The sequence below is a fragment of the Fistularia commersonii genome, chromosome 34, assembly GCF_037954325.1.
Source record: "Fistularia commersonii isolate RoL2024-O1a breed Wild chromosome 34, RoL_Fcom_v1.0, whole genome shotgun sequence".
Taxonomy (NCBI): Eukaryota; Metazoa; Chordata; class Actinopteri; order Syngnathiformes; family Fistulariidae; genus Fistularia; species Fistularia commersonii.
In genome coordinates this window covers 446652-469531 of record NC_141317.1, presented here as the reverse complement: position 1 = coordinate 469531, position 22880 = coordinate 446652, and the positions used below count along the sequence as shown (strand labels likewise).

The 22880-nt window shown below is 40.4% G+C and overlaps 1 protein-coding gene across 2 annotated transcripts in view; it reads left to right on the top strand.

Moving 5' to 3' along the window:
- The window catches only part of vps13d (vacuolar protein sorting 13 homolog D), a 106118-nt gene that overhangs the window by 38840 nt on the left and 44398 nt on the right, over positions 1-22880 (top strand). For both annotated transcript variants that reach the window (XM_086142117.1, XM_086142116.1), the window contains exons 25-37: positions 2499-2681; positions 3057-3210; positions 3708-3924; positions 6367-6538; positions 7278-7393; positions 7871-8077; positions 8180-8478; positions 12250-12383; positions 15819-15974; positions 18125-18299; positions 18453-18527; positions 19870-20070; positions 20501-20590. In XM_086142117.1, coding sequence (XP_085998243.1) covers positions 2499-2681; positions 3057-3210; positions 3708-3924; positions 6367-6538; positions 7278-7393; positions 7871-8077; positions 8180-8478; positions 12250-12383; positions 15819-15974; positions 18125-18299; positions 18453-18527; positions 19870-20070; positions 20501-20590 — 2179 coding nt within the window. The remainder of the gene's footprint in view (positions 1-2498; positions 2682-3056; positions 3211-3707; positions 3925-6366; positions 6539-7277; positions 7394-7870; positions 8078-8179; positions 8479-12249; positions 12384-15818; positions 15975-18124; positions 18300-18452; positions 18528-19869; positions 20071-20500; positions 20591-22880) is intronic.

Sequence of the window (22880 nt, the reverse complement as noted above, 5' to 3'; positions counted from 1 at the left end):
AATACCAGAGCTCCTCTCTTGGTACCCTGATATTCAAAGTCCCTACTCTCTGTCCCAGGCTCTTTCCTTTCCTCCTCTCTCTCTGCTTCCGAACACACACTCCCCTTCTTCTTGTTCTTGTTCTTCGACCCACAGTAGACCCACTGGTACCCTGTAGGCCATCAGTACCAATGGTGGTCATCGTTAACCCGGTCCTCGACCGATCCGGTATGATATCCAGGCCACTTTTGTTCGTGGCCCTGAAGGTTCTGTCTCTGGCTCTTGAGCCGGTTGCCTCGCACGGGTACCTTTGCATGTCCCCCTCCTCTGCTTCTTCTCACACCGTTTGTCTTACCTCCTTTCTGGGTGAGAAGATGCTGCTGAGACTGATGTGGCTGTTGGTCAGCGTAGTAGTCTGAACTCTTTGAGTATCTCGGTTTGTAAGGACTCCACGGTGTCATGAGGCTGGCTTCTGTAGATGTTTAGCTGATCTTGTCGACTTTACTTGTAATTTGGTGGCGGAAAACCCAAAGAAAAACACGAAGAACTAGGACAAATCACCTTAAGTGCAGGAGAAAGAGGGGCTGCTGCGTCTACACTTACCGTAATCTTGTTTAGCAACTGTGGTGTTGTGGTCTGGTGTTTGAACACTGCAGTGTACCACCACTGGTATCTGGCAAGCGATAGTGTCTCTGAGCTGTTTCAGAGCTGTGTCAGAAAGGACTAAACAAGCAAAAAAGCATTGGAGGATGTGCTTGAAGCACTAAGAAAGGAAAAAAGGCTGTCTTGATCAAGGTGTGTGCCACTTTCTGTGAAAGCTGAAAACAGCACAGGAATTGCTCAAATGATCACCAAGTCAAATACTCTTAAGGAGCAGACACAAAAAGCTAAATCCATGTGCTTCTTTAGTTCCGTTGTCACCGGGAAGCGCCGATGTACCTGTCAGCTACTGTGGATAATCTATTCCAGATGTAAATGATTGACAGTATTATCATTAAACATATCCGCAGTTGGACATCGACATTACATTTATTTAAATTATTTAAATTGGCATCAAAAATCATTATAGTGGATTCATGGGATCTCACTTATTTTCTGGTATGCACCCCTTATAAGAAAAAAAAGAATTTGCCAACAGCAGGAGGTAGAGCAATTGACTTTGGAACCGAACATTGCTGGTTCGATTCCCGGCTTCTCTTAGTGTTTCGAAGTGTTGTTGAGCAAGACACTGAACCCCTAACTGCTCCCCTGCCGCTTGTCGGCAGCAGCCTACTGCTAATGGTTCATCCATGATGGGTTAATTGCAGAGAACTAATTTCCCCTTTTAATAAAGGATATCCTTTTAATAAAGGATAAATTATTACTACTATATATATTACTACTACATAGAACGAATTTCCCCACGGGGATTAATAAATTATATGTCCACCTCTGCATAACATAGCAACTTTATTAACAATTAAGGAAAGCAAAAAGATCAACTTTCATGTAAGTCATTTTGCCTGAAATAAATAAATAAAACTGCGAACATTTTTGACCAACTGAACCATCTGTTTTAGCTTTCGGGTGACTTTCGTTTGTGTCATTACCTCTGTCTCTCTCCGCCTTTCTTATCATCCCTGCCAAATATTTTTCCATGGTGTCTCTTGAGGGTTTGTTGCACTTCATATCACCTGCTCTGAGCTGAGTGCACGCATGCTCAGTGCAAAAAAACCTACAGCACAGAGGTCATACTCTGCGCACACTCTGACAATGTGAGTGCCACTGCCACCTTTTGTTGATGTGCAATTAGACTTTATTCTAGTTCAGCAAAAAAATAAGCATGTTGCCCCAGGGGGGCTCCACTATTTAAGTGCTGGATTAGCTGATAGTTGCAGAAACCGTGTAGAAGTTGCAATGAAACTCAAAGTATCAAATCATGTTATAATAAATTCAACAGAAATTACACAAGAGAATATCAGATGGGTGTTTTTGTTCACTACAAGAACATCCAACACAGATTATTCTAAGTCAGACTCCTAATATCCTGAACATTAAGTAAAAGAATTGACATTAACATCGTTTTCCTCAAAAGAGTTGGTCTTCAATTGATGATGGCTGTAGAAAACTTCCTACATGTTTCTGGACTGTGGGAAACTCAGAGGAAACGCTGTGAGGCATAAGTGTTAACCACTGTGCCACCTAACCTAGATGATCTAATGCTTTAATTCTTAGTCAGAAAAAGATGAAGATCGAATTACATTATGGTAAGCCTAAAGCATCTACCATGTTTGTACCCAAAAGGACATTCTGACAATATCTAAAACTAGTGTGATCAGCTGTAGTGAGCAGGTTTAACACTTTGACCAAAAATCAAGTAAGTATCTTGCCTGCTCCAAATTAATCTCTTGGTGTTTTCATCTATGCTGATAATGCACCACAGCCAATGATTTTTGTTTTCCTGTCTTTATTTTCTTTTACCCTTTTGTCACATGCCTACATCTTGACCTCGATGTTCAGCCAGTAATATCTTTCTGCAGGTGCGGGACCATCCACAGCGGGCATCCAGAGTTTTGCTAGATATTGAGGCTGGTGCCCCGGTTATTCTCATCCCACAAAGCTCACGGTCATCAAGCGTTATTGTGGCCAATCTTGGCCAGCTGAAGGTGAAAAACTGCTTCTTGCCAGCAGGCGGAAGTGGAACATTTTCTTCCAAAGACAAGGTAAAGAATCTTACAATAGCACATGCGATGTTCCCCTGTCAAGTGAGTCACTTACCCTTCTATTGCTCACTGATAATAGCCCATTGTATGATTGACTTAAGTTTGATGTACACTATGCTGTGCACTGTTCTACTCTAGCCTCACACGGGGCACCATTTGTGGTGCGGTGGATGAGGCTAATAATTATCAGTGATGATTATTAGTCAATCACATTTATCAGATTATCATGAACTAAATAATGAAATTGACTTCTGTTGGGGGCCCTAGCAGCAAAGCTATTCTGTTCATTATTTTAAAACCTCTGCGTTAATTGGATGTTCAAGTGACGACTGATTTGATGTCCAGCTTCATATCTGCTCTGTTTTTGTGGAAAAGGAGCATATACAGAATGCAAAAGGGAAGAACATTGAGCAAGAAAGGCCTACAAACTTGCCCAAGAGCCCTACGTCCTCTTCAGTCTTCACCTTCAGCAAGCCACAGCCAAGAGATGCAGGGAGAGCTCAGGAAGATGGCAGCACTTGCAGTTCAGGTTATCATTATCTGGAATAATGCATTGTCCTCATGCACATAAAGGATATACTACTTTGCTTAGTGCCTTAGTTATGTAGACTTTAAAAAATGGACAGTATCCAATTCACAGTGCCCATAGAAAAAAATGTTCAAATACAAGAAATCATCATTGACCTCCTTTATTGTTCCATTAACTGTATTTTTCAGCAATAAAAGGAGAGTCTATGCAAGCTCAGATTATTAATATATGAAATGTCTTTGGTTTCCGTGCACCTTGCAATAACAAAGATAACCTCTTTACAAGAAGATGACAGAAGCGTTTTTGCTGATTTGTTTTCATATATAAGCAGCCATTAGAAAGATCTGATCAATTTCTCTCTTCTATGTTTTGTGAAGGAGGTTACATCTTATTCTTAACAATTTTACTCAAAGAATCTGAAATGGCTAACTCAGAATGCACTATAGTTATAGTTATCAATGTAAAATAGCCTAATCATTTCTGCTTTTGCTCTTTAGGAGACCATGTATGCCTGTTGGACTGTATTTCTCTTGACCTGCAGCAGATGGACATCTTTGCTGCGGAGCGTTTCCCAAATCAGTCAAGGGACAGTGGTGATAACCCATCTGAGTTGTCCGATATAATTTTTCCTTCATACACTGTTTGCCGCATTGGAGGAAACCTACTAAAGGACTGCTGCCGTCTCCAGCTCAAAGTGGAGCGTAATCTGGACAAGTAAACCTACTCATTATATATTTTTCAGAAAGTGTTTGTATTTCATTGAGGAGTGTGATGTAAGCTATGAGTTCTGAGGGGCAATGCAATTTATATGTGTGTGGATATATATATATATATATATATATATATATATATATATATATATAAAATGTTTCGTAAGCAAACGTCAGCAAACATATATGTATATATGAATGATAAAAAATAAGGTAAAACCTCTGCCCAAATTTGATACAGTTACAAAAATTTCTTCAACACATGTCCATTATCAAGATCAGTCAATCATGATCAGTAAACCATTGCAATAAAATAGTTGTAGTGCATAAAACGATTATTTAAATTGCTCTTTTAGTGGTGAGGCAGTGTACTCATGGTTTTCATGATTTTTACTCATGTTATTATGGCAGCACAAGGGTATATGTGGCACAAACTGGATCCTCTGACGACTTTAATTGCAAAACAGTAATGGTCTTTACTCGTCATTTTCTTCAGGAGTTTTCCCAGCTTGTTCTAAAATTACAATGATTAAACCTTTATTATAGAAGCCTATGATGTCTGGCTAACAAATTACAGACCAGATATTGCTTTTTTTATCAAACGTGTTAGAGAAAGGAAACTTAAATCCACTCATATATTATTCATCAGCAAATAATCCCTATGTGCCACTTCAGTCTGCTTTTAGAGCATGCTAGTTCACTACAACAGCCATTACAAAGATGGTGAATGATGTGTTACTGGCAGTAGACCGGCAATAGAGTCATCCTCAGTTTAATTTTTGTTTGACCTGAGCAGTACATGCTGTGATGCTGCTGTCACATTTGTTAGATATATTGGAGAACATGGTATCTGGTCAGGTCCTCCAGTAGTTTGATTCATACCTATCTAAGAGCTCTCACAGTGGTCTGTTTAGCATTACCCACTCCATGCCCTGTGCTCTGAAGCATGGGATTGCAGTGGGTTCTGTTCTAGATCTAATGCTGTTTTTGTAGAACATTGCACCTCTGGGTCATATTCTGCATCAATTCAGAATTAATTTTCACTGTTATGCAGATGACCTGTAGTTGTACATGTCATTGCTCGTAGATGGACTTAACCTTGCCATACTTAAATTAAGAGCCTCTCTAGCTGCTATGAACAGCAGGTTAATTGTATTGCTCTCTAACTCCACCAATACAGAAATTAAAATTATTACTTATGTTCATGACAATTTCATTGCACAGGTGGAATTAGGAACCTAGAACCTTTCAGCAGGACACTTTCTTTTAACCTTCATATTAAAGATGTCATTTGAGTGGCCTTTTTCCGTCTTAGAGGTATTGTTAAGATCAGGCCTTCCATGTTATTAATAGATATAGGGATCTTAATGTTTTCATTTGTGACATTACAATTTGATTATTGCAATGCCCTTGTGACCAATTTGCCAAAGAATAATGTCCAAGGTCCGCAAATTGTTCAGGATGCAGCAGCTCATGTTTTGACTAGAGAAAGTAAATTTGAACATATTACTCCTATACTGGCACCCGGCATCTCCGACTAACTAGTCAGTGTAGAGCAGACTGTAAGGTGTCCTCAAGTATGAAATAGTTAATGGCATTGCACCATCATACTACTTTTCCAAATCATTTCAGTCATATGTGCCTGATTTATACAGTGCTCCCAGGGTTTTGACCTTTGGTGTATCCCCAAGATCTATTGATCAGACTGTTGGCAAGAGGGTAATTACTTTTCATGCACCAACTCTGTGGAACAGTATGTCTCTTGACATCAAGCAGGCAAGTTCTGTTGATGTTTTTAAAGAAAAGCTGAAGACCCACCGCTTTAGTGTTGCATACGAGATTTAGGTCATATTGCTAAGTTGAGTGGTTAGTGCTTCTGCCTCACAGCAAGAAGGTTTGATACTGGCAGAGGACCTTGCTTTGTGAAGTTTGCATGTTCTCCCCATGTCTATTTTGCATCTTCTGCAAAATCATGCAGGAAGTTTGTTGGAGACCTTGAGCCCCACCGTTAGCCTGACGAAAGGATGGGTGGAATTGATGTTTTTTTTTTAACTTAATGTCTATGATTTCTACTTGTTTTTACATCATTTTAATGGAAAGAGCGTTTTGAATAAATGTATAATATGTTTCTATTAAATGACATATCATCATATCATCATTATATATTATATTATTTGTAGTATTAGAAGTAGCACTTGTAGTAGCGTTGTTGTTGTTATTTATCCCCAGAAAAAAGTTTGAAAACTGAGAAGATATATAGAAGGAGAGCTCCTCATTTTTTTTAGAGATATTTGAACCAAAGTCCATTGAAATGAGTGAAAAGGCATGTAATTTGATTCTGTGATATTAACTTTATCATCATGAACCTACATAGTTGTGCTGGCTTTCGTTTTAGCTGAATCATCCCTGTCCTAAACTCAGCCATTGTGTTCCTCCACATTATCAGGGAGCTGAGCCATGCAGTGCCTGACATGTCCATACATGGCAGCCTGTCGTCAGTCCACTGCTCACTGGATCTGAAGCACTACCAGCTGATCAGAGGGCTGCTTGAGGAAAACTTAGGGGAGCCTGTTGAAGAATTCTTGCGACCCTACAACCTGCAGGACCCCAGCACCTATGTGAGACACCTGGCACACTCATAATGCTATTCATAGTAGTCGAGTATCATATAAACAATTATCCTCCAAACATGATAAATGCTGCTTTATCAATAATCTATAACACACTGGATGTTATCAATGGCTTCAGAGATTAATGTGCAATGTTCTAAAGATACCAATATAATGGCCTTTTAAAATTAATAGTACAAAATAAATAATTAAAAACTCAAAGCTATACAAGCAATAACAGACTTTTCAAATCTTTTATCCAAAGATGATTTAATGGATGCAAATTAATGGCCACCTATATGAATGCAATGCATTTCAGTGCCTTTTAGAACAAGGAAGCTTTCAGTTACTAAAATGCTCGAATTTAAGACTAAGAAATGACACAGTGTTACAATTTAAACTTATGGTACTGCTAACACTGTCCCTGCTGAAGCAACAGGAGACGATGTACTCGAAGAAAATGTATGTAGGTAATGGAAAAAAAAATCAACCAATAAAAAAATGTTTAGGAATGTGAAGGAAATGTAGCACATGTAACAATATTTCAGAGGAAGGACAAATAAAAAGATAATGTATCTATTAGAGAGGCATACTTTTTGACCTAGGCTCACAAGTTCTGACATTTGTTTGCGCATCCTTTTAATTAATTTCCCTTTCCAATTTTAGGATACTTTGAATTGAGTACAGCTTTGATTAGCAGTGACATAATAGGGGGAATAATTAAGATAGACTTGTTTTTCCTCCACAGACTGTGCTGAGTGGTGATGTCTACACTAACTTGACACTCCTGGTGGATATGGTGGATGTTAGTCTGGAGCTCATAAACAGCAATAGCACAAGTGAACACAAATGCTCACTAGCAAGGTGGGTCCTATAGCAACCTGCCAAAGCTTTATATTAGGTGTGCATTATTCCAACAGTACTATTTTACTTTGATTGAGTTATTGGCTATGAAGAAGCAAAGAAAATGTCTTAAAAATACCTTTGCATATATGAGAAATATTAACCCTGATGCAAATAAATGACAGTAATCTTTGTCTGATCTTGTCATGCCACTTTTTTCTTGAAGACATTTCACCTGTCATCTGAGACACTTCTTCAACTTGTGAGGTGAAATATCTTCAAGAAAGTCCTGTTGCCACAAGAAGATCTGACAATGATTACCAGGGACCTGGCCTGAGAATATTCATAGTCAATTGACAATAACATTTTGCATTCTAATCTTTGCATTTTATTTGAGAAATAATATAGTCATCTCACTGAAAATGTATTTTATTGGATGTCATTTTGAATTAGTAGACAGTGTGAAAGGTACATTTTGGTGAATTTCTTGAATCCTAGGTTTAACTTTATGAAATCCAAGCTGCTCTTTGAGAACTTATCCAATGGAACCAAGTCTGTCAACCTGGTGTCTCATTCTTTACTGGCGTACGACACTCGACACAGTCATGGATCTGAGAGGTATAGAAGTAACGTCTTCAACTGCATTCTTCAGCCCTCCAAAACAGGCGCTAATCGTGCATCACTGCAGCTTGAACTCCACTACAGGTATCACTGGAGAGTATATTAAACATGTCACACATGACTGAAAATTACTTTTGATCTGAGGAGTTAACACTTGATCTCATGTTCATCTCTAACTTTTTGCAGATCAACTCGTGACTCCTCGTGCTTCACAGTGGTCCTCAACAATCTAAGGGTGTTCCTCATCTTTGACTGGTTCCATCTGGTTCAGGAATTTCTGCATGTACCAGTAGAGAGGGCATCAGGTTTCTCTGAGATGAACAAGCACTGGTCAAGTAACTCCAGCACTGCCTCTGCCTCTAGCATCATACCTGCTCCCCTTGGGACTTTCATGCCCAAAACAATTAAGAGTGGTGTGGTCACCAAGAGGTCGACAGTGCCTGTCAACCAGGACCGCTACCTAGAAGTGAAGATAAATGTTACAGGTCAGAGATTTCAGCACCTCCCTGAAACCTTCAGTGGTTTGCTTTTTCTCGCTTTATTCTCGCTGCCACTGCATATGATACTTTGAATTAGAAAATTTCTCTGTCACATATTAAAAAGTGGTTTGGTATTATTTTACAGCACTGAATCAGTTTGATATGACTTGACTGAACCATGACCCTAGGCCCCATCTTTTCAATCAATGAAAATGACTGCAAACAATGACACTTTATAATACTACTTCTAAACCCACTAACTTATTTATTTGTCTTTATAGATCTTTGACTTTTCCATTCAGGGGTTGCCACGGTGAATCAATCCCCTCTTCTTCTTCTTCTTCTTCTTCTTTCGGCTTTTCCCATCAAGGGTCGCCACAGCGAATCAACTTTCTCCATTTAACCCTACTATCCGTATCCTCCTCCCTCACACCAACTACCTTCATATCCTCTCTCACTACGTCCATAAATCTTCTCTTTGGTCTTGCCTGGCAGCTCCAATTCCAGCATCCGTCTACCAATATATTCTCTATCCCTCCTCTATACATGACCGAACCATCTCAGTCTGGCTTCTCTGACCTTCTCTCCAAAACATCTAACATGTGCTGTTCCTCTAATGGACTCGTTCCTGATCCTATCAATCCTGGTCACTCAAATCCCCTCTATCTAACCCTATTCACTTTATCCTCTTCTCATGCACGAGCTAACTTCATGTCCTCTTTTACTACATCCTTAAATCTTCTCTTTGGTCTTCCTTGAGACATCCTGGCAGTTCCAATCCCAGCATCCTTCTACCAGTATATTCACTACCCCAGCTCTGTACATGACTGAAACCATTTCAGTTTGGCCTCTCTGGCCTTCTCTTCAAAACATCTAACATATGCTGTCCCTCTGATAGAATCCTTTCTGATACAGTCCATCCTTATCACTCCCAAAGAGATCCTTTAATGTCTTCATCTGTGCTACCTCCAGCTCTGCTTCCTGTCTTTTCTTCAATGCCACTGTCACCAAATCATACAGCATCTCTGGTCTCACAAGTGTCTTGTACACCTTTCCTTTCATTCTGACTGATATTCCTCTATAGTACCCCTGACACTTTTCTCCACTTGTTCCAACCTGCTTGAACTGATTTCTTCACCTCCATTTGCACACTCTCCATTGATCTGGACTGTTCACCCTAAATACTTAAAGTCCTACACCTTCTTTATCTCCACGCCCTGTAGCCTCAACATTCCACTTGAGTCCCTCTCCTTCACACACACACGCTGCGACCAACCTTCATTCCTCTCCTATCCAGCACATACCCCCACCGCTTTAGATTTTCCGCCACTTGTTTTCTGCTCTCACTACCGATCCAGTATCATCTGCAAACATAGTGATCCATTGAGATTCCTGTCTAACCTCATCATTCAGCCTCTCTATTACTATTGCAAACAAGAAGAGGCTCAGAGCTGATCCCTGATGTAGCCCCACATCTATCTTGCACTTATGACCTCTATGACACCTCACCACTGTCTTACCCCTCCCATACATGTCCTATACCAGCCTAACATACTGTACTTCTCTTCCACTGCAGACTTTCTCATACAATACCATAGTTCATCTCTCTGTATCCTGTCATTTGTTTTTCTAGGTACAAACCCAGCATTCTCAAACCAAATACTGCATCTGTAGTACTCTTTCGAGGCATGAAACCATACTACTGACTTGTGCTCTCATTCTAGTTTCCATAACTCTTTCCCATAACATCATTGTATAGCTCATCAACTTTATCCCTCAAGTTACTGCAATTCTGCCCTTCTCACTTGTTGTTAATAATGGGCAGCATTACACTTCTTTTCCCATCCTCAGGCCTCTGTCACTCCTGTATTTTCTAACCAGAAACTCAACTGCTGCCTCTCTTAGACACTTTCATAACTCCACAGGTACAGGTGGTCCTCACATAACAATGGGTTTACGTTCAAAGGGGTCTGTTGTAAAGCAAATATGTCGTTAAGCAAAACATCATTTCTACCTAGTACTGTACAGTATTTGCATACATATCGGCCATTTGTACCGTGCTGTTTTACCTTTTTTTCCCCTCCAATGTTTATATTTGAATAAATATAGGCCAATTATAAGCACAGGTAGCACGTACAATACATACTCACTCACAACTTCGCTACCAGTGCATTCCCCACGTATTTTAATATTATTGCAAAGCCCCTCCTAACTCTAAATTGTCGTTAAACGAGTACGTCGTACAGTAATTTGTCTTCTCTAACTCCCATCCCACCTCTGAGGCATAGCCACTAACGGTATTGAGCATCATACGTTCAATTTCCAGTTTCAGACTCAAAAGTCTGTCTGATTCTCTTTTCACCTCAAGAATATCCCTAACAAACCCCTGCTTCAAGATAAATCCTACTCCATTTCTCTTCATGTCAATGATAGTAAAACCTGCTCCTAAGCTTCTTGCCCTGCTACAGTTCCACCTGGTGTCCTGGGCACACAGTATATCCACCTTCCTTCTGTTCCTCTAGCTTTTTCTGCCATTGTCCCAACATTCAAAGTCTCTGCTCTCAGTCCCAGACTCTTGCCTTTCCTCTTCTCACTGTTTCTGACTACGCCTTATTTCCCTCTATCTTCAACCCACAGTGGCCTAATTTCCGCTGGTACCCTCTAGGTAATAGGCACCAATGGCAGTTGCTGTTAACCCAGGCCTTAACCAATCCAGTCTGAGATTCGTAGGCTTGATTCCCATATTTTTTTGGCACAAATTTTACACCAGATGCCCTCCCTACCTGAGGCAACCCTCTGCAATTATTTGGGCTAGGGACCAGCAAAGAGAGACACGGGCATTCAACTCCCAGCTCATAGGATCCCTGGTGTTTGCAAGCCTTAGTGCCTGATCAGTAAACCTCTTTAGCTCGAGGACAAGCCTGGTCTTCTCTTGCATTTAGCCCTTATTGATGGATTGCAGTGACAGTTTGAGTGTGTTCTTACCGAAGAGGCCTGTTGCGGAGAGGCACTGTGGCAGCCCCAACCACTCTCAGATGAATGCGTTGGCTTTTCCAGCCATCGTTCTTGTCGTGGATGAGGCGATGTCGCTCATCTTAAGCGGCAACATTACCCTTCTGTAGAGGGTGAACTGGTCGCACCAGAACTTGTACTTTCTTGGGAGCTGGCTTTGGTTGATCCTTGCCAGGCCATCTGACAGTTTTCCCCCATCGTTTTATCAGACAGCTCAGCGGTATACTGTTTCCCCAGGGTTTTTCCGCCAGGAGGGGAATCTCTCTCCACCGACAACAAGGGTCGTGGAGTCATTTCTGATTCCCCTTCTGAGTGACAGGCTCTGTGACTTGGCGGGCTTGATCTTCATTCTTGCCCAAGTCATCATTCATCATTCCTTTTTTAGCAGTCGAGCTGTACACTGTACTGTCTGGAGGAGGCTTGTGACATTGTCCATGTAGCTCCTCAAAGGGGAAGCCTCTGACCAGATGGTAGCTTGATCCCCCCCATCATTTGTCTTATACCAATGTGGGCTACCTCAAAGGCATTCACACCTCGGCATTCAAACCAATCTGTTTCATCATATGTGTATAAAGTAGTCTGATCAACAAGAGTAATTTCATTTAGAGTGGTAATTATTTTTGTGTTATGTTAACTTTCAGTGAAATCACAATTTTAACAAACCCTTGACTCAAATTATTGGTATCTAATAGTCAGTCACGTTATCTAAACCAAAAAAGATCAGTTACCTCCCAAATCCAATTCTGATCTTTTTTTTCTTTTTAGGCACAGAATTTGTTGTCGTGGAGGACTCCTCATGCCTGGACACCAATGCCATCATCCTTAAAGGCACTACTGTCCTCACCTATAAACCCCGTCTATTAGATAGACCCTTCTCTGGCAGCCTTGCTGGAATGGAGGTGATGTATCTCACCATACAACATTTCTTAATGTCATTATTAGTCTTATTGCCATTATTATTTTACTTACAGGGGTTTTTTCATGGCCATTTTACATGGACATTTTAATTCCTCTTCCCTCAGCCGCAGGGAATCTTCAATCTTTGTAGTTACTGCTGACAATTCATATTTCATTGTATTTCTTGTTCTTCCTCCTTTCTACTGTTATCTGTTGCTGTTGTGTTTTTTGCTTGAAACTCTGGCACAACAATTTCCTTCGGGATTAATAAAGTTGTTCTCATCATCATCAGCTCTCATTTGGTGAACAATAATAGATGTGATTTTAAGACTATAAGCAAAGGTCAGGAGGAAATGGACAAAAACACACAAGAATGAAATATTGACAAACCAGTCAAAAATATACGTACAATTGGGACTTTGAGAGTCATGTTAATTTAATTTTTAACAGGATTGCAGTGGGGAGCAGAGTCAGGTTTATGGATCTTGTGTATGATGGAAAAAAATATTCTTGTGGTGAGAGGTTATTATTATGATGTACTGCAGCTTTCTGCCAGAGGGAAGAGACTCAAACATTTTTTTATCCAGGATTGGAGTGGTCAGCTAAGATAAGATAAACTTTTTTGATCCCCATAGGGAAAAGTCTTTTGTCACAGCAGCGTTATATTTTCAAAAATAAATATGAATATAAATATAAATAGAGACCGTTAAAGACAGACAATATAAAAGACATCCATGAATAAATAGACAGCAGGAAGAACAAAAACATCAGGGATAAAAAGGATAACAGAATGCAACAGTATGGGGGAAAAATAGACAATCAAAACTAAACGACAATATAAAAAGCGTGACAATAGCAATAACAAGAATAAAATAAATAAAAAAATAGGCAGGATGCATGTGGCTTGGACCAACAAGGATAAAAAAAAGACTGCAGAGTTAGGGTATGACATGTGAATGGACCTCCTGCCCGTCAGAGTTGTGTGCTGCCCAGACTGCTGTTAAACAGTGATGGCCGTACGCACAGAGGAGTGTCTGAAACATTCAGTTCTGTACCGGGGTAGGATGAAGTTTTGGCTGAAACAGTTGCCTATTAGTGGTTGGGAAGGATTGTCCAGGATAGCTCCCAGTTTGTCCCTCACCCTCCCCACTGTGACCGGTTGAAGATGGTCCAGATTCAATCCCATCATTGAGCAGGCTTTCCTTACTATCTTATTGAGCCTATTGACCTCACCAGTCCTGGCACTGCCCCACCAGCACACTATACTAAAGAAGAGTGTGCTGGCTACCATAGACTGGTAGAAGGTCCTGAGTAGTCTGTTGCAGACGCCAAATGTCCTCAGGAAGGACATCCTGCTCTGACCTTTCCTGTAGAGTGAATCAGTGTTGTGTGGCCAGTCCAGTTTATTGTTAATGTGGACCCCAAGGTACATGTAGAAGCCCACTATCTCCTCAGTCTGGATGGTGATTGGTATCTGTCTCCTCTGATTCTTCCGGAAGTCCACAACCACCTCCTTGGTCTTAGAGATGTTGCGTAGGACGTGGTTCTGGTTGCTCCAACAAAATTCGCAATCATACCTCTGTACTCCTCATCGTCATTGTTGATGCATCCAATGATGAAAGAGTCATCGAAGAACTCCTGGAGGTGGCTGGAACTGGAGTTTTGCCGGAAGTCGAAGGTGAAGAGGGTAGAGGAATGGAGACAGGACAATACTTTGGGGCACTTCTGTGCTGCACGCCAGCTACAGTCTTGCATTCATGCCATATTTTCCTAGAAGTATAAGGGTCAGGCAGTGAAGGCAGGTTGCAACTGATCACCCATTTAGCAGAGCAGATGACATGCACACGGTCTGCCCGTGTTCTTAGTCGTGGTAGCAGTACACCAGATGGTGACAGAGGAGATGAGGGTGAACTTGATGTTGGCTGTGTAGAAGTGCATGATAGTCACTAATAGCTGCTGGATTTTGTCAGTGTTAAAAATGTCAATGAACACTAGAGACAGCTGGTTGGAACAATGCTCCAGGATGGAGGGAGCAACAGTCACGGCCAGGTGCTTTGCAGGGGTGCTGTCTCCTGAATACTCTGTTGACATCTCTATGAAGGATGGAGAAAGGCTTGAAGTGGGGGAGGGGTGTCCTGTGGTTGAGGGGAAAGAGGAGGGGGCGTCTTAAGTTGGCAGGAGTGTGATGTCTTTCGTGGGGGATTGGAGATTATTTGACCAGAGGTAGTGGAGAGTTTCAGAGAGGATGGTGTTATGTCTATCCCATTTTTTTTTCAAGTCAACAGTATAACCAATTCAGGTGGTTGGCAAAGCATGGGCGTGATTCAATGTGTGGGAGGTTGTGGGTTCAAAGTTTGTAATTTGTCTGGCCCTTCTCCAGAGAGAGGCAGAGGCAAAGCGACTTACAATAGAAGTCGCTTTGGATGAAGTCGTTTCCCCTCATTGCCTTGCTCAAAGTACATTGACTATTTGAACCTGGCCCTGTCTCTACTCCTAAATGGTTTCTCCTTATTCAGCTGCATCTGTCTGAGTTTAGGTGTTAGCCAGGGTTTGTCATTATAATTCACCCTGGTTCATGGTGGTACACTGATGTATGGTGTCCCAGACTCCTAATACTCATCCAGACTGACAGACCTGAAAGTATCCCAGTTAGTACAGTTAGTACTTCTTTGATGTCTTCACAACAGGTTTACAGAGCTTTAATTTGTGCCTGTTTGCAGGAATCAGGTACACTATGATGTTGTTTGAGTGTCCCAGTTCAGCACAAGGAACTGCATGATAATTATCCAGTATTCCCTTCTCTGGTCTGATTTTTAATTAGCTGTTTATATTTTGGGAGTTCATGATTCAGGATTCCTATGTTTAAGTCACTAAGGACAATAACAAAAGGATCCGGGCATATAGTATGCATGTACTATCTGAACAGTGAGTATGTGCTTCCCTCTTACATGTTTATCTGCGGTGGGAAGTGAACATAAATGAGAATAAATTTAACTCATGGGGAGAGTACAAGGGATTACAGTTTTTAAAAAATATTCCAACACAAGAGAACAGTGCTGTAGGATCACTGTTAAATCTGTACACCAGCCACTGTTGATATCAGAAAAGATTCCTCCACCAAGAACTGAAGAAGCTTCTTGTGCGACAGGTGAAAGGTATTCAGGAAACTAAACAAAGATTGTTGCTCACAATTAGAGTTTGCTATGATAGATAAGTTATGTAGTACTGCCCTAGTATTTTCATTGCGGTGCTGCTTCTTTCTCCGGTTTGTAAAACATAATTGCTACGGTTAGACCTGCTACATACTATTGTTGTTCAATCGCAGTATGTGTTGACATTTTAACTACCTGTATGTATGTATGTATTCACCATTTGCCTGCCAAGCTCCAAGTTGAGTTTATCATTTGCTTGAGAGCTGTCTTTCTTTCTACCTCCAGGTTTTTTCATGTCGTCTGGGTAGTGAGCAGGAGACTGCACTGTCTATCATCGACCCTGTAAATGTGCAGGTGGAGTTGTGTGGCAGCCCCACGTACCAGAGCACCTCAGGTCTACTGGATGCCTTTAGCGTGGAGGACATCCCACCACTTCTGGAGGTTAGCAATTGGTGCTTCAATTTCTGTGGAGATGCGGATGCAGCTTTTATTGTGGGTAATCTAGAACAAAAGAAGAGTGCTGTTTAGATTAGAAAAGAGTGATATATCATTCAGTTAGGACTTTTTTTTTTTTTTTGAACATTTATTAGAACAGGTTCCTTAACAGAGTCATACACATTCTTACAAAACCTCACAACAAGATATACATTATACAATAATCTTTATAGGTCACTTATTTCCTCAATAGCAAATGAAAAATGAAATAAAACTAAAAAAAAAAACAAAAAAAAAAAACACAAAAAGACATCTAACTCAGTCAAATAGAGATAATATATTCAACTCTCCAAATATTTTTTAATGGGTGCCCATTTGTCAAGATATAGGTCTGTCTGAAGTCGTAAGTTTGCTGTTATGCGTTCCATGCAGTTTACATCCTTAAGTCTCTGACGCCACTGGTCCAGGGTAGGTGGGTGGGGTTTGAGCCAGTTTACTGTGATCATTTTATGTGCAATTAATAGAAGAACTCTAAGCGTAAACACCTGTTTTTTCCTTAGGTCGCTTGTTGATGCTGTACCCATAATAACTTGCTGTGGATCAATTGGTCTGTTTAATTTTAAAATCTCACTTATTTGTTTTTTCACCTCTTCCCAGAATTTCATCAGTTTAGGGCAGTCCCAAAAGATGTGGGAGAAGTCCCCCGTTATGCCACAGCCCCTCCAACACAGGGGAGAACAGTTATTATCATACGAAGCTATTATCAAGGGAGTTTTAAAATACCTTATTCTTAACTTCCAGCTGAACTCCCTCCATGTTGGGCTGCTTAAACATTTTTGCCAGGGCAACCAAGAACTCTCCCATTCTCCATCAGCAATCACGGCATTAGATTCCAGTTCCCACTTAGCTTTCACATCCAGTGTGTCTACTGAAGTGTCCATACGTATCCTGCCATATATATCTGATATTGTATTTTTAATGTTCATTTTGTTCTCAACCATCTCAATCCAATATTGTTCAAAATTAGTCGAAGCTTCTTTAATATTGTCCCATTCTTTGTGTGTCATCAAATAATGTCGAATTTGAAAATATCGAAATAAGTCCTTAGAGTCAATGTCGTCTTTTGCCTGAAGTTGTGAAAAAGCCTTCAGAGTTCTTCCTTCAAATAACTGATTTATTGTAATTAAACCTTTCCCTGCCCATCTAATGAAACCACCGTCCATCTTCAGTTAGGACTATTTCAGCCAGCAAAGCATAATTGGCGTTGAAAATTATTTATTTTCTTTTAAAATGGTATACAGCATTGCTCTAAGATAAATGTTGCCTGTCACTGAAAAGTATCACGCAGTGTAAGCAAACCGATAGCCAGGTATTCATGAAGCTAAAAATGTTCATTCTTTAAAGGAAACCAGGTAAGACGCTTTTGTACTATTTGATAAACATTTGTACCTGCAACAAAGAAAATGTAATCAAATCTAACCAAACATTCGTGGGTCGGTTCCTGGCTCCTCCTAGTGTTGTTTAGCAAGACACTGAACCAGTGGACGGCAGCCTACTGCTCATGGCTCATCCTTGATGGGCTAATTCCAGAGAACGAATTTCCCCACAAGGATTAATTAAGGATAAATTATTATTATTAATTATTATTATTACTCCACCATTGTTGTTGAGGTTTAGGTTGCAATGCTTTCTGGGTAGTGACATAACATGGTTGCACTGGGCTCAATCCCACTAATTTTACCCTTTTTAGGGAGGATAACGGTCAGGACAAAAGTCAAAATAAGCTTCTAAATGAAGACAAGCAAAGAGGCAAGAGTCGGCCACAGTTTCTGGTGTTTGTGTGGCAACTGTGTTGCAATGCAATGCAATTTTCTTCCCTTGAAGACGTTTCACCTCTCATCCAAGAGGCTTCTTCTGTTCAGTTCATCAGAACTCTCATGCATAAACAGATTTAGCTCAGACATTAATATAAAGATCCAGATGATTTCAGCATTAATTTAAAAAAAAATTTTTTTATGTCATTTCTGTGACATAGTTTTCACATTTTCTTTCAACTCGCATAGACTGAATCCTGTGCAGGTTATTGCTTATCTCCGTAGATACTTCACTTTGAAATAGTTGGATTTCTCTTCCAATTGAATGTGGTTTTTCGGCAGATCCAGTTTCCTGCTCTGGACATTCGACTATCTTACAACGACATTCAGCTTTTTTTAGCCATTGCAAACTCCATTCCTAATGGGAGTGCTCCTCTGCCCTCTGACCTGGATACCAGTACTTCTCAAGGCCTTGATCCAGTAGACAGCTCCAAGAAGAAGAACAAGGGCTTCTCAGGTGTGTAAATGGTAGCTTGTATACAATCTTGCACTTAGTGACTATATTAACTGTTACTTTATCATATGTGTATAAAGCTCTTTAATCCATGCAGTTGGTATGCCACAATTGCCATCGTCATTAACGTTTGGTTTTAATTTGTGTGATTTTCAGAGTGTCAGCTAATCCATTTACAGGACCTTGGCTTCAGGAAGGAGGACTGTGTCCGAGCCCTGATCCACTGTAAAGGTGAATCAGATCTTTAGTACTTATACAAATGTTTGAAGCCTTGTATATTTCATTGTTACCTAAAACAAATGGGGAGTAGCTATTTTTCTTTGCATTATTCAAATTTCTTTGCTTTTGGATGGGTCCTGGTAAAAGGCCTTCAAAGGCAAAAGCCTTTTAGACACATGTATTTACAGTAAAGCATTCCTTAATTAAGTTATCACTAAACCAAGCATGAAATAAAGGATTTCCATCATTAAGTTTTATTGTGTATTTTGTTAACGTTTTGTTTATTTAATTTGCTGATAATTTAAATCTCATATCCTGGATCGTTACATGGAGAAAGTTGATTCGCTGTGGCGACCCCTGAAGGGAAGAGCTGAAAGAAGAAGAAGAAAATCAACTTGCAACAAAGAATAACTTTAATAACATATTAGTGCTCACTGGTTTACTGAAGTACTTTCGCAAAGTTCGATGGTTGTTGCCAAAATTTGGCACAAATTGGCTGGAAAAACTCAAGCGGCTTATCAGCGTAATATGGGGTGTAATGTCTTTTGGTGATGCAGTGATTTATTTGGCTTCATACTGTCTGCTACCAACATTTTTTGATACAGTTCGTTTGACTCATTATCTCCGTCTCTCACTGCCTTTCTTATCACCCCTGTTAAATACTTTTCCATGGTGTCTCTTGAGGGTTTGTTCACTGCGCTTGAAATTTCCTGCTTTGAGCTGTTTGTGCTCGTACACTCGCTGCAAGAAAACCCTACACCATAGAGCAAATACTACACCATGAGCATGTTCCTCAGGGTCACACGCGTCCTCCCTGTCATCACACCCCACAATTTGCGAAGCAATGTGTAAGATGCTTCTTCAGTTCTAACTGAATCTTGGGAGTTTATTCTATAAACAGTTAGAACTGGGGATGGGGGGCATTGATGTGTGCTGTTGTTAGTTCGAGTTGATTCACAGGGAAACTAAATTAATTTGGGTCACCTAAGGTGGGATTTATTAGGCTAATGTGTGAATTGTTGGAACCATTGAAAGTGAGTTCTGAGCTGTTTTGGGACCCATCTCAGCACTGAGTCATATGTGATTGAAAGATTGGGTCAAGGCAACCTCCTCTGGGAAATGGAAGAAAGTTGACAGATTCAGTTCCTACAAGATGATTCAGCAAGTGCTATGACCTGGAGGACTGAGAATCTTCAGACATGAAGAAAAATATGGATGTCATCCTCAGTTCTTTATTTTTGATACATGTCTAATCTGTGTTCCACACCAGTTTGTTTGTGATAAACAAACCAATCTCTACAGCATTATTTAAGGAAACCATCTCTAATGTACAGTTATTATATTTTTCCCTTAGGCCAGCTAGACCGGGCTGCCATGTGGTTGCTGGAGAACGCTGAGAACATGGCTGGCCATCCCAGAGCTCGAGCTGATTCTGGATCTTACAACCACTCTGCTGTTCTGTCTGGGGTTGAGGTGAAAGCAGAGAGCATCTGTATTTGTTTCATTGATGACTGTCTGGATTGTGACATACCACTCGCAGAGCTCACTTTCTCAAGTAAGACGTGATGAGTATAAAATTTCTTTAAAGTGGCCCCTCGCAGTGTTATAGTTAGTGTTACATAGAGGAAGATTGTTACTCTAATATTGGTTTTGTGTGATATGGAAATAGGAAGCACACAAAAATAGTTTTCTTGCTTCCAAGTGTCAAAAACAATCACAATTTTAAAAGATGCACCAGCATAAAAATTACATTCTGTAGATGTAACACCACTATGTAATGCAAACACCTACAAAATGTCCTAATGAAATCTCCTGTGATCTGACAACACTGGTCATCAAAGAACTGCAACCTATGTGAACTGTTGTGCAGTAACTTGTTTCAAGGGAATTAAAAGTGCTATTGTAACCAACATTTGTTCCTTAAAACCCCCAAGCAGAAAATGATAAATAGGATGAAAGTGTTGTGACATGCTGTTATGCTGTAGGGCTGCATGTGCTCCAACGCGTTGGATCATCCCGGGAAGGCAATGCCAGTTTCAGCCTGTCAGGAGACTATTATAACAGGGAGCTGTCAGGTAACCACTATTATTTTCATCATGATTTCAACATAATTTAAACTTGCAATAGACTGTCAAAAGTGCTTTATTGTATTATTATGACATGTTTAGCCTTGGGTATGGAAATTGGACACTCTTGGTGTTTCAGATGGCTTTACCTTTGGCATTCTTTCAGAATCCTGACCCAGTGGCAGAAAATTGAACATTGACAAATGTTAGGTGGCCTAACTTGACATTATAGTCCTCACCCCTACAAGATCAGATCTTTAGCATTCCTTTCTTTGTTTCAGATCTAGTTTCTAAGCTGGATATTTAAAATTGAAGGAGTGGAGATGATCATCATTATAATTATTTTTGCCATGATAGAAAGGTCCCAGCATCGCTTTTGAAATTATAGTATCACCTCACAAGCTTAATATGAGCAGTTAAGCATATATTAGTAAGCAAGTGTTGGTCGTTCCACACTACTCCTTCAAGATAAAATGCACCTTTATTAATTGAAATTCAAGTATTGCAATAGTAAAAGACAACAGCTCTGGAGAGGTGGGATGGACTGGTGCTTGGATGAATGGGGGCTGGATAGGGTGCAGAGTCAAATCCATTGAAAAACACTTCTGCTCCAGACTCTGGTCTGGTTTTTCCTTGTAGGCTCATTTACACCTGCATTTTTTGTACTTCAGGTCCCATTGTACTGTCCTCTACTCTTCATTGCCTGACATGAAGCCCCTCCTCTTTTCAATTTACAATTCGGAGGTACCTATGGTTTGTTGAAGGGAAAACAACTTATTCCTCTGGATGGCACAGTGTTTTCCACATAGAAATGTATATGGTCTGCAATGCAATGGATCAGACAGTCATTGTCATCTTCATACAGGCTGCACAGTATGTCTCGGTCTTTGGTGTTGAAACGATCTCTTAGCTGATTACATGCGGCTTCATCCCAGATACCAGACAGCCTCCTTCTGTGAAGACGGCTTCTGCAGCACTGGTGTGTACTTGAAGATCTCATCCAAGAGGCTTCTTCAGTTCAGTGCATGCGCATCTCAAAGTCTTTGAAACCATGAAGAATTTTCATATTTTTCTCACTTGTGGATATTTCTAAGTCATTCAGCATAAGCTAAAATGGTTCAAGCATATTTTATCGTATAGTTTCAGCCTATTGACCCAAAAAATTTTAAAAATACTGAACTTCAAAATATTCTATGTCAAGAGTAAATCGAATTTACACAGTATAAATACCAAGAATGGATCATCACGGTTCAGTACACATTACCCTATTCATAGAGGCATTGACAAGTGTGGTAAGAAAAAAAACACAGGCACTAATTAATAAAGAGTGAACACACACACAGGCGCATCCAGGAAATGGCCCACAAGTGCTGCATTCTTAGTGTCAAGCGCTCCTGAGCAAGGGGTAACTTCTGGAGCCTTTTACTGGGGCTAAGGAGAAGAAGATGCGGACAATTGCTCACTGGTCATAAGTCCTCTGCTCAGATAAAGGGCAATTTTACATTTTATGTGGAAAGCAGTTACATAGAAAGTGATTTATACAGGTTGGCCCTTGAAAGGAAAAGGATGAAGGTTAGTCACAGCACGACAGAAAATATGTGTGTGAATGAGAGGGACCCGTGTAGCATGGTGAGGCTACAGGGAATGGAGACCAAGAAGGTGTTGGATTTAAAGTTCTTTGAGTCAAAAGTGGAGAGCGATGGAAAAGAGGTTAAGAAACATCTGCATTCAGGTTGTTGATACTAAGAGTATCAGCCAGAATTCAAGGAAAGATGGAACAGACTGGTGAGATCAGTGATGCTGTGTGGTTTAGAGACAGCAGCATTGAAGACTAGACAGGAAGCAGAGCTGAAGGAAGCAAGGATAAAGAAGTTCTCTCTGTGAGTAATAAGGATAGATAGAATCAGGAACTAGTACATTAGAGGGATGGCAAATGTTTGATGTTTCAGAGATAAGGTCAGAGAAGCCCGATTAAGATTGTCCGGTCATGTACAGCAGACGGATATTGAATATGTTGGTCGAAGGACTCTGAGGTACGAACTGACAGGCAGGAGGCCATGATGAAGAGTAAAGACCAGATGAATGCATGCAATGAAAGGGGACATTAAATTGGTGGGTGAGAAGAGGATACAGCTAATAGGATTCAATGGAAAAAGTTGATTCACTGTGGTGATCCTTAAAGGGAGCGGCCAAAAGTTAAAAATAAAGATGTATTATCTATCAAGCCAATTGGCCACTACCTGGACATTTAGTACACAAAGGAAAATTATGCGAAACCCCCTTGTATCAAGAAAAAGTG